The 18,028-nt window shown below is 47.3% G+C and overlaps 1 protein-coding gene across 9 annotated transcripts in view; it reads right to left on the reverse strand.

Annotated features, from left to right (window-relative positions):
* Positions 1–18,028, reverse strand: part of nlgn3a (neuroligin 3a) — a gene marked incomplete at its 3' end in the record, with an annotated part of 85,459 nt that overhangs the window by 29,526 nt on the left and 37,905 nt on the right. For all 9 annotated transcript variants that reach the window (XM_080840998.1, XM_080840996.1, XM_080840991.1 and 6 more), the window contains one exon: positions 7,228–7,413. In XM_080840998.1, the coding sequence (XP_080697124.1) occupies positions 7,228–7,413 (186 nt within the window). The remainder of the gene's footprint in view (positions 1–7,227; positions 7,414–18,028) is intronic.

Consider the following 18,028-nt stretch of genomic DNA (forward strand, 5'->3'; position numbering starts at 1 on the left):
TATGCATAATGAAAGGCTCCTGATGTGGGGGAGAACACGTCTTGATGGAGGGCCCGTAGACGACGCGACAGCCTGCCAACGCCTAGGCGCCACATAATGTTTTTCTTTATCGTTGGCCGCTGCCTCTTTTTCATCTGTTTTGTACTGGTGGATATGAGCTATGTCCTGGGTTTAGTATGGCGGGCCGGTGTGTGTTTTATTACTCCTAGGGGCTGACTGGCTGCTGCAGGTAGAAGTCAGATGGATGACTCCGGACTCGGAATGAACTGCGAGCTCTTCAGACGGTCATTATTCACCTGTTCATTTCTCCTTGAGGAAGAGAGGGAAAGCGCGAGTTGTGTTTTCTTTCTTTTTTTCATTTTTTTTCTCCACCACCTGTCCATCCATTACTGTCCCCACCCCCACATATGTGTGGCAACACACTGCGTCAACTCCCTGCTACTGCTGTGACTTACTGGGGTGTGCTAATCACGACCCAGTCATCAGCGGCATCTCACATACAATCCACAGAAGAAATAATGACTTAGAGTTGTCTCCCATTCTCTCTCAACGCTTGAGAAGAAGCACCTATTCTATTTATTTAAATTCCGAGAGCGATCCAGCTTTGTTTTGTCAAGTGGCGGCTTTTGATGAATGCCAGCGGGACGGAGGAGAGCCCTCTGTCTCTTCCTAGCCGAGAGGAGGCCCAGACTGAATACATCTGCACCAAAAGAAAGAAGAGCACGAGAAGAAGAAAAGAAGAAGAAAAAAAACATCCATTTCTACCAAATCAACACATTTTAATTATCTGTGTTGTCGATCGAAGCAAATTAATTTGAAAATTGACAGAGCCAGTCAAATCGTTTTACAGATGCTTCACGAGGATGCTTTCAGAATCTGCAGGGCAAAAAAAATGAAAAAGGCAAAAAAATTACAATAAAAAATGGATGATTCCATTTTCCTGCCAAAATACACTGATAAGTACTGACATGAGGCTGAATAACTGACACCTCGGAAATGGAATTATTCTACAGCACGATCCTCTCTGTATCCCCCTGTATCCACGGTGCTTATACAACAATTAATGCTTCTTCCTCTCTCTCGACAACAAGTGGCTACAGTGTATAGCTGCCATAGATAGGACTCCAATTCCCATCCTCCCTCTGGGCGGTGACCTTTACCTGCGGGTCCTGGCAACGCCCTGCAGCCAGGGCTGGCTGTTTTGATGCCTGCGCATTAAGGTATGAAATATAAATGTTTGCCGCAGCCGCAGCCCCGGCCGACTGGAGTCGGAAAGAGAGAGAGTAATGCCCCCGTGGGTTCCATTTCAGAGCGAGGGCTCGGCGTGGAGCAGCAGCGGGGCTTTTGTCATTTCTAGAGGGTTAAGGATGGACTGTAACCTCAGGGAAGAAGTATTGATGTGCGGTTTCACTTCATGCCCTTCTTCTGCCGTTTCTAAAAAAAAACAGGTTGTGCTCACTGTGTACTTTTAATGGGGTCACGCAAGGAGTCAGTATCAATATTGGAGGAGGATGAGAACACATTGTCACTGCGTCTGAGCTCCTCATCGTGATTTCAGGCCATATGAATTAGTTTGGAAGCCCAAGAGAGAGTGGGTTTGTATGTATGGGTGTTCGTTCATGGATGGATGTATCAGTGTGTGTGTGTGTGTGTGTGTGTGTGTGTGTGTGTGTGTTTGTGTGTGTGAGTGTGTGTGTGTGTGTGTGTGTGTGTGTGTGTGTGTGTGTGTGTGTGTATGTGTGTGTGTCAAGAGCAGAGATAAGAGGCTGTGCTACTACACGTTCCTTGACTCACAAAATGGTTTCCATTAACAAAATGTGACAGTGTGAGATTAAATCCGGGCCTAATAATTATGTGGGCGTTCTCAGCACATGTGCTGAGTATGTGTGGGCATCGAAAGCGCCAGCCTAAGCATGTCGTGTGTGTGCATGTCTGTGTGCATGTCTGTGTGTGACTGGAGTGTGTGCATGTCTGTGTGTGACTGAAGTGCCAAAATAACAGAGGTGTGTGGGGGGGACCTGGTTCGTGAAACCATCCCATAATCCCCTCCTGCACAGGACTTTAGTTAGATGAAAGTCCCGCACTGACACTTCTCACATGTCAGCGGCTTGAAAGTTTCATGTAAGGAAAATAGGATTAACAAAAACCAAAGACCAATTACTAGCCACAACGGCATGCAGAGTGTCTCAAAGTACTTACTCGCAAATAAATAAACAGAAAAAAATACCCACACATCATCCCTGCTGTCATATAAAGTCACACTAATACCTCGCAAACTCCTCCCCCAAATGCATTTCTCACAATGAGCAATACAGGTTGGCTCCAATGAAAGCTGACATGATGGGTCACAGTCTCAGCTGAGATAAATCCATGCTGTCTTCACGCCCATCATAGTTTTGTTCTGGTGACTCTAGTGTCTACAGCTTCATTTGCCCGAGCACATTTTCAGCCTGTCAAAATTAACTCTCCTTGCCTCAATGAATAATATCCATTTTGTTTAGTCACAGTTTAGGACCAGCTTCAATTCCATCAAGTGCCTACAGCCTTAAGAATCTAGTGTGTACAACAATGTATCATCTGCATAAAGATGGAGCCTGCAAGCATTAACAGATGAGGCAAAGACATTTAATTGTGAAGAGCAAAGGCCCAAGTACAGAGCCCTGTGGTACACCCTGTTCAACATTTACAAGACTTGACTGTACATTCTCCACTTTCACACACTTCAATCTGAGGTACCTATTAATCGACTGTAGGCTTGCATGGCCAAATCCAATGAAAGGTAATTTGTGTAAAAGCAAACAGTTGTCAACCCCATCAAAGGGCTCCAAAGCAACACATGCAGCACAGTATTTCTTAGTGTCCAATGCAGTTGAAACATATTTTTACCACCAAGGAAGGCATATGTAGACGGTGTTACACACAAAGCCTGACTGATGTGTCATGAGATTGAAGGACACCATAAAGTCGCTGGCTTTATACAATATGTGCCTTCCCTGAGTGGCAACGTAACGACTCCCTGTTCAGCGTCAGGAGCACGAGCGGCTTCCCACACACTTAAAGGCAAATGGCTTCAATGCCCAAGATATAAAAGCCATATACTGGAGGTAATGGTGAGGGGTGAAGGAGGGGGGGGAGGTGGTGAATTAAGTCTTTTTTTACTATGTCATCCACTCAGCGTCAAATAGCACGAATGACAACACAACATTCCGCTACTTCCGTTAATCCTCCAATCAAAACACAGGGAACTGTTGACAAGCGTGGGGATCATGAGTCATGCTACTAAGGATTTCTCTGTCTTGGATTGGCGATCTGAAGTAGAGGAAGAAAGAAAAAAACAGAAACTCATCCATTACAGCTCAGATCAATCTTGCCATAAAATCCCATGTTCTGCTCCATGTAGGATTTTACAGTCATTTTGCACACCATAACACACACACACACACACACACACACACACACACACACACACACACACACACACCATAACACACACCATAACACATGCCGCTAAACCGCCCGAAATAGAGGCTACTCTTATCTGCTGGTCTGACAGAGAGCTGAGCTGCTCATCCTTTCTCGCTCTCGCTCCTCCCTGCAATGTTTCGAGCGTCTCTTTATTCATTCAGCATTTTGTGACGAGATGGGTATCAATAACACAGCGCTCACAGCATCATCCTAATAAAAACAGGCCACCATTTACCATGCACATTTATGGCCCTCAATAACCTAGAAGTCTTAATAAAAATGAAAGCTGACATGGGCATGAGGAATCCTCCACACAGCCGTCCGTCTTTAATGTATGAGACGTTCCATTAAAAGGGGAGCACTTCCTCAGAAGCAGAGAGAGCGGAGAGCTTTTAGGCTGATTAGTTACCGGAATAGAAAAAAAAGAAAGAAAGGAAGAAGAAGAAAAAAAGGAAACGACCTTCACCAGTACTGCCAGTAGCACCCCTCCCCCATTGTACACTCCTGCGCACACACACACACACACACACACACACACACACACACACACACACACAATCACACACACAATCACACACACACACACACTCACACACACACTCACACACACACACACACACACACACACACACACACACACTCACACACACACACACACACACACACACACAAACACACACACACACACACACACACACACACACACACACACACACACACACACACACACACACACACACACACACACACACACACACACACACACACACAATCACACACACAATCACACACACACACACACACACACACACACACACTCACACACACACTCACTCACACACACACACACACACACACACTCACACTCACACATACATCTTAACCTCCATCCACTTAATATTCTAGCAGTGCTACATGGTGCCATCTTTCCTTTTACATCATAATTATTATAAGGGGAGAGAGGAGGGAAAAAACGATATCTGCATTTTCAATTAGACTATGCCCAGTGCCAAACAGAAGAGACTGGCTAATGCCCTTGCATCTGAACTTTTTCCTCTTCCCCTGGAAGTAACTAATATTTGAATCTGGGAGAGAAATGGGCAGGAAGTGAATCTGATGCGAAAGGATTCACACCTCTGGACTCCACTGCGTTTGCAATGAGTCAGCCGCAGGATGGCATGTGAACACTTATGTGTACATGTGTGTGAAAGAGAACAGAGGGAAAGGGAGAGGGAGCGAGAGAATGGAGAAAAAGGAGAAAAGGCTAAAGGGTAAGAGAGTAAAAGAGTAAAAATAATATGAGATAGAGGGGCAGAGAGAAGCAGGACGAGAAGGGATGGATATAGAGATGGGAGGAGAGAGGAGAGAGAGAGGAGAAGGAGAGAGAGTGAGAGCAAGAAGGAGAGATGGGAGGAGAAGGAGAGAGAGTGAGAGCAAGAAGGAGAGATGGGAGGAGAGGGGAGAGAGAGGAGAAGGAGAGAGAGTGAGAGCGAGAAGGAGAGATGGGAGGAGAGAGGAGAGAGAGAGGAGAAGGAGAGAGAGAGTGAGAGCGAGAAGGAGGAAGAAGGTGGCAGGCGAACACATAATAGAAGGCGGGAGAGACAGATGTCGGCCCTGAGATCTGATGATGGAGGAAGGCCGGGGACGGCTGTCTGTAATCCATCGCGCCGCGGGGGCCCGGGGCTCGTGCGGTGGAGCCGGGGTGCTGGAGGGGTGATGGAGGAGCTGGAGGGGTGATGGATGCGGCTCCGGGCCCAAAGCCCCCGGCATGCCCAGACGGGACGCCCACTGAGCGTGAGCCGGCGGGCAGGCGTGGGGTGGGGTAGAGGAGGCAGGGCACACGGCCCTCATTATCACTCATCAGCCAAAGCAGGCCTGCACTGGGGAGACACTGCACTGGGATCAGCCGTCACCGAGGAGACACTGCACTGGGATCAGCCTGCAGGAGATGGCACAGGGCCCCCATGCCGGATGGCACATGCTAAATGCCTTGTCTTGGCTGAATCTGTTGTGTAATACATACAGTAATGTCATTGGTCCTACTGCTGAAAAGATATGGTGGTTTTGCTATCTGACCAACAGGGAAAAGTGACCAAACACAGAGTATCACATTAAAATACTTATAGGCATAAATGACATCCCTGGACATATACAGCTGCATCAATTGGGGGAAAGGTTGATATTTATGTTCCCTGGGGATCAATTTAAGCCAGCTTTACAAATTCTGTTGGGGAACTTTCTAGACTCCTTCATGGGAGTTAACTATTGAAAACGTAACACAGCCCGCTAGCATTTATGCGGCAAAGTCAAAATGGTGAGTCCTCAGAACAGCACATGTAGAGGGAAATTGAAAATGGCTCTCTGTCTATTAAACAAGCAGTAATACGCAGTGAAGCCCATTCCTGTTCAGTATTCTCCTTGGAGTTCGCTGTCACTTTTTGGCAGCCCTTCAGGCATATCCCTTCTATGATGACTCAAATCACTGCTATGAAAAATGCTGGGGAGATGTCTGATGGATATTGGTAACACTTACCAAGAGAGCCCTTGCTGCAACAGAAAGCTTCCTACTTCAATTTTTTCAAGGATCTCTGTGGTTTACCCACTGCCTTTTTTATCTCATCAAACCAAGTAGGGCATATATTTCCATTCAGGGGAAAAAATATCAGCATCAGTAATATCCAATTTACGCAGAAGTGGCGAGCTGGTGTCTCTGGCGGTATAATAGCATGCTAGACGGAGCATGACATCATGGAGGAGGAATAAAAAATGCTTTTATGGTAGAAATTCAATCCAGAAGCAGTCATCATTCATCTAAGGAAATCAAGGCAATTAGTAACACTTTAATGCAAATTGGAGGGAGCAAATGTGCAGAAATCCTCGTAATAGGAATCAAAGTGGAACGGCTTGAAATGACCTCGATCAAACCAGCATGATCTCTTCATAGGGGACCGGCCGGAGCCCCAAATACTTGTGCACATGCGGGGAGAGACCACAAGCATCTATGGGGTGCATCAATGGTAGCCCTGGGCTAGCCACCTAAAGCAAGGTCAAGTGCAGATGTCTGAGCACATGTAGAGGAAATCACGAGAATCTCCATCTATTCCATCTCGAGCCGTCTAAATTACATGCCTTCGCTTCTGGCCATGTTATACAATGCAGTGGGAAGGTAATGGAAAACCAGAAACCAATAAAAAATGGCACGCGTCAGCCAGTGTCTGTGACATGGGGAACGATGTGGAGCTCATTTATTCATAAGATTCATTCATTAGTACCACTCATTCAGACTTCCATCTGCAGTAGCTCCAGGCAGAATAAAGGGACCCCTCGACGGCAATCAACGCTCACTGCAGCGCATTGAGCAACTTGGCACAGTTTGGTTTTCAACATCAGGGCACTAACGTTATCTAACCCTCTCTTCCCCCGTCCATTGTCTGATTGCCCCTTTTAGGACGGTGAAATATTGAAGCGTTCCTCTGGGTGGCATAAATGCACGGAGACGTGCAGTGACTGAGACAGCGTGGGTCCAGAGAACGCACTGTGGGATGTCCATCACCACTGGCATCACTTAAAAACAGGCTGACAGTATTCTCTTGGCAGGCAAAGCGCCCAGCACTGAAATACAGCACATCTACATCGGAGCTGTCAAACACCATGCATAATACATAACTAATCTCATTTGGAATGTACAGGTAAACATATCCCAACTTTCATGTGCGGAACAGAGGGATTTGCTGTCACTCAGAACTATTAGAGAGATCCTACCTTCTGAGTGATGGGACAGGGTGAGCAGGCTCACACAGGAGGCTCCGATGCCCGATCCAAACACGGTGATGCGCTTTGGATCGCCCCCAAAGTAGCCGATGTTCTCACTGATCCAGCGCAGGCCTTGGATCTGGTCCAGCAGCCCATAGTTCCCCTTGGCGGCCTGGTCACCTGTGCTCAGGAAGCCTGGAAAACAACAAGAGGAGAAGAGAGAGTCACTCTCATGGCGGCCTGGTCACCTGTGCTCAGGAAGCCTGGGAAACAGAGAGGAGAGGAGAGGAGAGGAGAGGAGATAGTCACTCTCAAGGTAGAATGACAGACAAGGAAAACTATTAGGTTTTTGTGGTCCCTTTTTTAATTTTGAGGTATTGCCTGAGAAATCAATGAAATGTATTGACAGTTCATATGTGACATTTCAAAAGATTACAGACACATATGTTGCAGTGGTCGGTCATAAAAACTAAAAAGCAATAAATACTCTGCATCTCAATTTCCTGCAAGACACCAACGTGGAATCTGAGGTGATGTATTTCAGGGAGAATATATTTACAAATCAATCCACATTATCAGTCAAGCCTCGTTAACACGATGTATGGCATATCTGTAAAACAGCACCAGGTGTTTTTCAAATGTGACCACTTGTCCTCAACACATTATTGGAAAATCAATTCAGTGCAGGCCCAGCTGATCATATTTAATCAGGAATATTGACATAAATTAATGAAAGCCGTAATAAATAGACATTTACAAAACTGCTCCTGAAAAAAAGGCAGCCATTTAAATTCTCGCTTTGGGAAGACAAAATAGACTGTCAAGCCCGATTCGCAATAACACTGATTTGCATGCCACTTCCCCGAAGACCTATTATTAGTGGTAAGCATTTGAAATGTATTTGGTAATTCATGGAGGTCGGATGTCTTTGAGCTGAATGACTGCCTCTCAGCTCTCTGACAGGGACGGGCTGCTTTTGACAACTGTGGCTCCCTCAGGAATTGCGTAAATTGCAGGGCTGGTGTTAACATCTTGCTGTGCTCGTGTGTGCGCACGCGTGTGTGTGTGTGAGCGTCTCTCCGAGGGACCAGGGACACTAGAATGATGAGCAATGGTGGAGTCACATTCAAAGATCAAATACACACTGTCCCCACTTTCCACCATGAGTGTCTATCAAGCGTGTTAACAGAGTGAAAGAGATGACAGGAAGGGCAAGCTCTATGAAAGCTATGAAACCGCATCACTTAAGGCTGAGGGGGAGTGAGGGGGGCTGGAAGGGGGGGGTTGGCTGGAGGGGCCTTCGTATGTACACTGCATTTGTTCTTTTCTTCAACCCAGTGCATATCAGAGGATTATTCATTAACATTATTCAGTTTGTATCAATGTATCAAATACTGTAGCAAATTAGTCATTCTGTGGCGTGTTAAAATTTGTCCAGCACTCTCAAGGAAGTGGGCGGACAATTTAAGTCTACATGCATTTTAAAAGTGAGGCACCATTCATTTAAAGCCCCTGGGTATGGCTGGCATACAAAATTCATAGTCTTTCAACGTTTAATAAATGCTCCATTATTTACAGCATATTGAGAATTTCAGGTACCGTTCTCAATTCTGTCTTAAAATGAAAATAGTGGATATTACAATCAGTTGTGCACAGGGGTTAGTGAAACCCCAACAAGCAGTGCTTGGTGAACATTTGGCAAAACACGACGAACTACACAGCCCTCTAATGCCTTTCAAACACACACACACACACACACACACACACACACACACACAAACAAACAAGCACAGAGCCACCCGAAAAAAAAACAGGGCGCACAGTACACAAACACAGATTGTGGTCTTTGAGAAAGGGCAATGGGCTGATTATTGATAGAGGACTCATACTGCTAAAGGAAGCTGAGCGCAAGACAAATGGATCAACAGATGGTCTCCTTCAGAGCTCCCTGAGGATGACAGAGTGGTCAGAAGCCGTCGCACGGCGAGTGGGAGCCCATCCTGTGAAAGGCTCTCTCTCTCTCACTCACTCCCTCCCTCTCTCTCTCACTCCCTCCCTCCCTATCTTCTCCTTTCTCTCTCTGTGTTTTCTGTGTACCTCTGACGCAAACACAACCAAAGCATCATGGCGTTTTGCTCCCTGAGGTTTCAAGGGAATACGTAGCAGTACTGAACATGAGAGAGAGAGAGAGAAACAGAGAGAGTGCTTGAGAAATGAGGGCACTGCATGCCCTGCTCCTCTAAAGCCATGTCTCTCACACAAATGAACTGGGGTACACAATTCTCTTTCTTCCTGAAATATCAGATGGTATGGTATGTGGTAAGGATGCGTTTTTTCGCCTGCAGAGCCTCGGGATGCATGACACCTTTGCATTCTCCTGTCGACATTTTCCCCATATCGCGTGACATTTGAAGATGAACGCAACAGCTGCCAGCCGACACTATGATGCATTAAAGAGTGCTTTTGTGCTCACAGCTGTGAGCAAGCCAACTTATCACAAGAACTTTGTTTACCCCTTTTGTTTGCTGTATGACTTGTGGTGAGACATCAAGAGAATATTCATGAAATAAGGCTTTGCTTTATTGCTGCCTCCATAAATATTGACGTTGCTATTACACAGAATGCAAATGACCTCCCCTTAAATGGAGAGTGTGCAACACAATGAGAGTCGCGGGTTCAATACATTATACAGTGGGGCTGACATCAGGAAACACTGCGGGCACCGTTTTAAAAATGTAGTATGCAGTATGGCTAGTGAATGTGTTTTAATTGGAAAGGTGGCAGCAAGTGCATTCTTTAGAAAGCAATTAAGATAGCACGGTAATTGTTTGGCATGAGGCTTCAGCCGAATTTACATCGGAGGAGGGTCATCGGGGGGTTTCTGCTCTTTTCTCTGATCCACTGCTAAATAAATAAGCATATATGTATTTATTGCTATCGCTTGTCCAAGCCTGGCTTCCGAATCACCCAGTGCTCTTGCGCAGAATCGCATTTGGTACGCCACCCTGCTCGTCTGTATACTCATCTCGGTACCCTCCAAATGATGTGACCTTTGATATGCAATATCTAGGAAGCAGTGTGTAGAGAAATGCCCTTCTCTGCCATTCTGTGAGAAAACTGAACATATGCATCCACACTGACCCTGTGCAGATATATAGTATGATCCATCTACATCAAATTGCGCCGCAATACCAATGTGCAGTTCAGCAACAGATCTACATGCAGTCACAGTGATGCTGTTGATTCTGGTGTTTTTTGTCATAAATAAATAAATAAATGGATAAATGGGAAAAAAAGCAGGACATTGAAGCTGAGATCATTCCTAGTGTTGCTGATGTGATATTCATACTGTAGGTCAGATCCCAGCCGGCGGGCATCGCTGATGAATCTTGACGCTTGGGGGACAGAGGCATTATACGTATGGTAATACACTGGGGCACGGGGGGGGGGGGGGGGGGGGGGGGGGGGTTGGGGGGCGATCACCTCCACGTGTGCCAGCATGCCATGGGTATTTTTACATGATGTTGTCCACTCGGCACAATGTCTCTACTTCGGCCCCCGTGTCAAAGAGGGGGGAAGGGGAGGTCGGGGGGGGGGGGGGGGGGGGGGAGAGAGGAACCCATACCCTGCTCAGAATACATGAATACATGAATATCTACAGGCACTGGGGCATGTTCAGACACCACTGGATTTTGCAGCATTTGTTAACGAAACATAATGAATGACAGAAAATGACTGAGGTGCGTGAGGTGGCTTGAGAGTCAGCCTGTAGCGGTGTAAACAAGCACAGTAAAACCCTTCTGCCTTAACACACACACACACACACACACACACACACACACACACACACACACACACACACACACACACACACACACACACACACACACACACACACACACACACACACACACACACACACACACACACACACACACACACACACACACAAAAATCAGTGAATCGCTGCTGATTCCGCTGGCGAAAAAGGCAAGGGTGCTGGGAAATTTCCATTCTGGAGAGCTTGTGTGTCGCACTGAAGTGGCTCTCCTCCTCTTCGCGTCGAAGAACACAGATGCTGCAGGGCTCTCTGTCTCTTGCTCGGTCACTCCCTTCACTCATGCTGTGATGTCGGTTTTATGTGTGTGTGTGTGTGTGTGTGGATAGCTGCCTTGTCCATTACTCTGACATACGGACTTGATGAGTGTTGGCAGATTAGAACTTCTTGTTCTTTGGCTTAGATCTGACAAATGGTGAATGTGTGTAAAATGTTCTTGGGCTCATGACAGTGCCTCACACAGAGAGAGAAAGAAAACCGGGAAGAACGAGAACGAGAGAGAAAGGGTGCTTTGATGCTTGTTGTTGAGTCCATGAGGAAGTGAGAAATGGGGGAGAAGGAGGAGGAGGTGGAGGAAGAGGAGGAAGAGGAGGAGGAGGAGTGGCAATGATGACGCAATCAGAGAGGCACTCTTGGCCTGCCACCAAGGTCTCTCTGTCTCACTTTCTCTGACCCCTTCTCTACTCTTTCAGACTTTCTCATCTCTCTCTCTTCCCCCCCCCCCCCCCCTCCCTGCCCCCTCATCTCTCAGCTCTCCCTCTCTGAGTGTGTGTGTGTGTGTGTGTGTGTGTCTCCCTCTGATGGTGCCAGCTAACAAGGCCGTCTGTGTGTCCACACCATCCGCCAGGGGCCAGCTCACCCAGTCCGTGGGGGCGGCGCAGAAAGAGGGGCCCCCACACAATCACCGCCTTGACAAGTCGTACAAAAAATCCCCCCCTATCCCACATCTCCTCCCAAATAACAAAAGAGCACCAACTTCCCCCTTAGCCATGTCCCTGGTGTGAATGGGCAAGACTCTGGGCTGTGAGATGGAAGGAGGAACAGAGAGAGAGAGGGAAAGAGAGAGAGAGAGAGAGAGAGAGAGAGAGAGAGAGAGGGAGAGAGAGGGAGATAGAGTGAGAGTGAGACAGAGAGAGAGAGAGAAAGAGAGGGAGATAGAGACATACAGTAGTGAGATAGAAAGAGAGGGAGACAGAGACAGGAAGAGAGGGAGATAGAGACACAGAGAGAGAAAAAGAGGGAGACAGAGAAAGAGAAAGAGAGAGACAGAGAAAGAAAGAAAGGGAGACAGAGAGAGAGAAAGAGAAAGAGAGGGAGACAGTGACAGAGAGAGAAAGAGAGGGAGAGAGAGATCTAGTGAGAGAGAAAGAGAGGGAGATGAAGACAGAGAGAGAAAGAGAGGGAGACAGAGAGAGAAAGAGAGAGACAGAGAAAGAAAGAAAGGGAGACAGAGAGAGAGAAAGAGAGGGAGAGAGAGACAGAGAAAGAAAGGGAGGGAGAGAGACAGAGAAAGAGAGGGAGATAGAGAAAGAGAGGGAGACAGAGAGAGAGAGAGAAAGAAAGGATGGCCACATAAAGGTCCAGTGTGCAGGGGACTGCTGATGAGATGAGGACACCCCAGTGGCTCTTCATCCCATAGAGGGGGGGTGGGGGGGTTGGCGTGCCTCCACATCCTCCCTCGTTACCTCCCTTTTCCTCTACTCCTCCTTGCTCAAGAATTTCAAATTCCACAAACGCATAAAAGCCAAAGACAGAACGAGGTGAAAACCGAAAATGGGTTTGTTAAGAGAAAAGAGGGTGTCGAGTAAGAGGAGGAGGAAGAGGAGGAGGAGGAGGAGGAGGAGGAGAGAGCCTGTGAATGAAGGTGGATGCCATTGGTATCGCTGTAGTTTTCTACTGATGTTTGCTGTTCATGGCTCAATACTCAATAACGCAGTGGAGGAGAGGGGTGTGAACAAGAAGGATTCAGAGAGAGAAAAAAAGGCCGTTGGAACACTGGAGCTCATTCACGTGTTTGAATTGTCTACGTTTCCGGTCAGGCCAGGGAAAGAGCCAGGGAGTTGAGCCATACATTTTGTAAACAAGCGTTGAGCAATGCTACAGGCAGACATTTCTGTGAAGCAGACATTTCTCTCTAGAAAGAGAAAACTTTCCCTCCAACTCAGAGAAAACTGTCCAGTATTTTTCATAGCCTGCAAGAGCTTGTCATCCCCATTTCTTTATTGGGCTTTATACAAATTCCTCTTTTAATCAGTTTCAAAACAGACCCTCTTTGAATAGGACTGACTGTTGTGCTTGTATTCACAAGGAAATGCTGATCAAGGGTCTTTAACTTACAGTTTAATAAAAGCCTGCGGAAGGGCTGCAATAACAACAATAACATAATATTATAACAAATTTAAATTAAATACAAATATGAACTACTCTGCCTAGTATACCACGCAAGACTATGTCCTGCAAGGTTTGCAATGTTAAACAGAAGCTTTTTGGCCACGGCCTGAGCAAGTACACGTCGGGGTTTGACTAAGCTACAGACTACATTCATTCATCACATTCACTTGCTGAGCGCTGATAATCTGGTAGACTCACAATTCCATTTCAGAAGATCGAAGCGCTGAACCGCGGGCGCTCGGCCTCCCACTGATACAGATTTCACATCACCAGGAACTGCAGTTACAGCCCCCTCACAAAAATGTAGCTTTGACGGACATAAATCTAATGCGTAAGAAAGCGCCTAACACGACATTCCCTGTCCTAAAAACCCTTCTACCCCCGGAAAACAGATCTGCAGCTACAGGACAGGCAGCAGAGATGAAGGAAATAAATCACTGGTGTTGGGATGGACCAGCTGTTGGGTGGCCTGTGACAGTCAAGCTCTTAATCTGATTAAATACACACCAACCATCCCCCCCCCCACCTCCCCACTCCCCTGCCAGAGGTGGTCCACAGCTCTAGGGATGAGTCACATCACAGCCGGGAGCTGGGGCAACACGGCAGTGCAGAGGGCCAGTTTGCATACAATGGCCCTGTGACATGGAAAGCACCTCTCAATCAATCACACTCAAGTGTGTGTGTGGGAAGGGGGGGGGGTGGTTGGGGGGGGGGGTGGCGGCCTTGACAAAGGGGCCGGGAGGGGTGAGGGCCGCGGGGTTCTTAGTGCCGGTGGCTGGCTGGCTGTGTGACTGCTTCTCAGAGACAGCGAAATGCTTTTACTTTAAGTGGGGGTTTGCATCACATTGCTCGGATAAGGAGGCCAAAAAAAGAAAAAGAAAGATCCTCACTCACTCATGCACATGGTGAGGAATAGGGAACGAGGATGTAGCTTAGATCAGAGACGGGGCTTATCAAAGCAAATCAAGGGAGAGGAATCGGTTTGAAAGGTCGTAATTTAGAGCATCTTCAAAAGCCCAGTGCTGCTCGCTCTCAGGTGGGAAAGACTGTCTGGCTCCTTGCAGTAATGAGCTGTTCTTGAGGTGTTTGCTCTGTTCCGAGTTTTGCAGAAAAACTGTGGCAGGGCCTTGGAGAAGAATTGCTGGTCAGACGCAACAACATTTTCCTCCATTCCATTTTTGATTGATAACACTGATGAAGGATCAGAAATGGAATTTGGATAGATGTCTCTCTTAGTTTGCTTTAGGCATCAGCTTTCTTCCTCTGGTTTTCATGCAAAATGCATGGGCAGGCTTCACGCTATGCCTGTGTTCTATGAAACACCATCTACACAGCGCCGCGCCGCTCTGCTCTGCTGCCTCAAGTTTCCTCCGTTCTGACAATACCCGCTTTGAACAGCATGAACTTAACCCTTCCTGTGATATTTGGCTTCACCCGATGCTGTAATAATCACGTTAAGATCTGACCGTCCTCTTCACAAATTGAATCAACCTCCCCTCAGTGACCTTCAACCCAGAGCTGCGACAACTGACTATTGAGCTTCAGCACAACAGACTACAACTGTGTACAGTATAGGTGTAAACCACATTGATCTTTGCACTGCGGCCATAATGACGGGGGTAACCTCTTTTCAGCTCCGCAGTGGCGGGCTTCGGCGATACCCACTGCAATAACATCATCTGGGGCAGGATGGCGGACACCTGGGCTGACATCGGGAGCAGGCGGGATGCTGCGGCTCACCTGCCTGCCTCCCAGTGTGATGCAGGCGGCGTTTGAATGCTAGGGGAGTGACGGCGTGTGGCAGTGCGGGGCGGCGTGGGGGAGGTACGGGTATTAATCACGGGGAGGAGTGCAGAGGGCTCTGCCGCCAGGGCCGGAGATGGATGGGGTGTGAGTGCAGTGATGTCACCCTGACGAATGGCTCGGCAGTGTTGGCGGAGACTCGCACATCGCCTCTCATTTCAATTAGTTCCCAGCATCGCCACGGTTACACACACACACACACACACACACACACACACCGCCACGGGCCCCTTTCCCCTCCGCTCCCACACCACCACAGGTTACACACACACAGACTTATACAAATACATCCATGCTCACACAAGAAACACTTGGACATTCACATTCACACAGACAGCCATAGTTCACACACACTTGCTCGCGCTCATGGTGAAATACATTTGCATACACCCACATCCACACCCTCAGAAGTACACACACACACACACACACACACACACGCACACTCATAATGAAACACAAAACCTCTCTCCGAGGCTAGAATCTAACACTCCCCTCTCCAAACCAAATTGACAGATGCGTTTCCCCTTAGCAGGGTGCAGTGATCCATAGGAATCGCTCCTCACATTAATCATTCCGTCTTATTGGCATAACAGTTTACATTCTCCTTCTCAAACCTCTCACTGCACCTCACTGTCGCCTGTCACGAGGGCCCGTCTCCCTCCACTAAGCACAGATGCCAACAGAAGACAGTTAAATCCTCCCAGATGCATCCAAGACCATCCCTGTCTGCTACGCTGCTTATGACAATGGCTGCCAACAGAAGATTTCAATCAGGGGTGTTTTGTTTAGTTTTTATGCCAAACGCAGCTCTGCTATGGGTCTGGGCAGCCACGTGTACTAATGGCATCCACCAACGCACCCCGGAGCACGGGCATCAACCAACGCAGGCCGGAGCACGGGCATCACCCAACGCAGGCCGGAGCACGGGCATCACCCAACGCAGGCCGGAGCACGGGCATCACCCAACGCAGGCCGGGGCACGGGCATCACCCAACGCAGGCCGGAGCACGGGCATCACCCAACGCACGCCGGAGCACGGGCATCACCGTACGCACGGCAGAGCACGGGGAGCCGAGGATGATGAGCCTCATGGCTGTGATGAGAGGCATCTCTCCTACCCTGATACCACTACAAACAAGGCTAAGCATGGTTTACATTCAAATGCTTATCTCAATAGACTGACCCTTACCTCCCTTACCACCCCCCCCCCTCCCCTGCCCCACCACCACCATTTTTTTCCTGAGAGGATCGTTCATAGAAGCGTATAGCGTATTTTAAGCACTCAACATAAAAGTGCCCTCCCCGAGCTAAACCCGGTAGAGGAGTTCAAGAGGCGCACCGCTTGTTCTGAGTAGGGGCTGAGCCAGGGATTTGATGGCTGCCTCCAAGGGTCTGAACCTCAGCTTAACGCTCCTCCTCCTCTTGGATGGAAATCCCTGGGCCCCCCCCACCCCCCTGCCCGTCCCACTGTTAAATCTGCCTTAATAATGCACACAAAGTCAAGGCTCACCGGGGCCAACCGTGACATGGGTGGCAGGGATGACAACCAACGCCATGGAGACGGAGCATATTTGGGGCTCCCTGGGGTGTGCGTCCTTCCCTGAGATATAGTGAGAGATAGTGGTGTTTAGCACTCATTAATGACCAACATTACTCAACCGTGGCCACGAATCTGACATTGGAGAAATAAGTAGCTGTCACAGCTAATTAAGTGAGAACTCTGTTGTTTTTGTAATTATGCGTGATGCTTGAGCTGGTTTATTTATATGTGGTTTGGCATGCGTGTGCGAAGGTTAGGAGCGCTAACTGACGAGATTGTTTGTAGTGGTTGACCTGTGTCATTTGTGTCCCCATACACAGTAACTTTGAGTGTTTAATTTAGGGGTTGGTAGGGTTATTATTGCATTATTATTTGCACTGAAACATAGCTAAAAACACAGCAGGAAAGATGTTTGTCTGATGGTGTTAATACCCTGTGCACGAATACACAATAAAATTGCCTTTCTCACAGCAGGTGGCACGATTCTATTTATTACTTTTTAACTGATACAAAATTAGATTGCACATATCCTCCCATGTATACATGCCCACCCCTTCGGCTGTTGTTTACTGTGTGCAGAAAAGGGTTGAGTAAACACCGGGAGTAACCCCTCCAGTTTGCGGATGGTATTTACGGACGGCTGACCATCTTCCCCTGTCTTTGCGTAATCAATGTCAAATGGAGGTGTAGTTTCCTAAACAATTGACTACAGAGCCCTCATTACCCTACCAGGATGATTACTGATCACAAAGGACAACTTTTCATGAAATCTTCCAAAACACAATTGCTGAACAATAAGGAAAGTTCAATCTATTCACCCAAAGTAATTTGTCTTTTAGTTGAATCTGTCAGTGATTGGCTCTTGGGGACATTCACTTTGGCAGCGTTTCAGAGTGGTAACAGATGTGTTCTGTGACTGAATAAGACCCTTATTACTGAGATGCACATGGACTAACTGCTTACTCTTCCTCTGCTATGTATTATTAAAATAGTTTTGCGTTTAGAAGGACAAAGAAAGACCTACAACTTGAGATGTAACATATACGATGTATATTAAATGAATAAGTGAAATTCATTTGAGGCTATTCAACATATAATCTAATGACAGTGCAATCCACTAGGATTTGTTTCCCAGCTAACCTTTTAGCATAGACATTGTTACATGTTTTACATACTATAGTGCTGTCAACCGATAATTGATAAAAATATGAACTTCTTAATTGCTTAATTTACTG

Source organism: Sprattus sprattus, assembly GCF_963457725.1.
Source record: "Sprattus sprattus genome assembly, chromosome: 6".
NCBI lineage: Eukaryota > Metazoa > Chordata > Actinopteri > Clupeiformes > Clupeidae > Sprattus > Sprattus sprattus.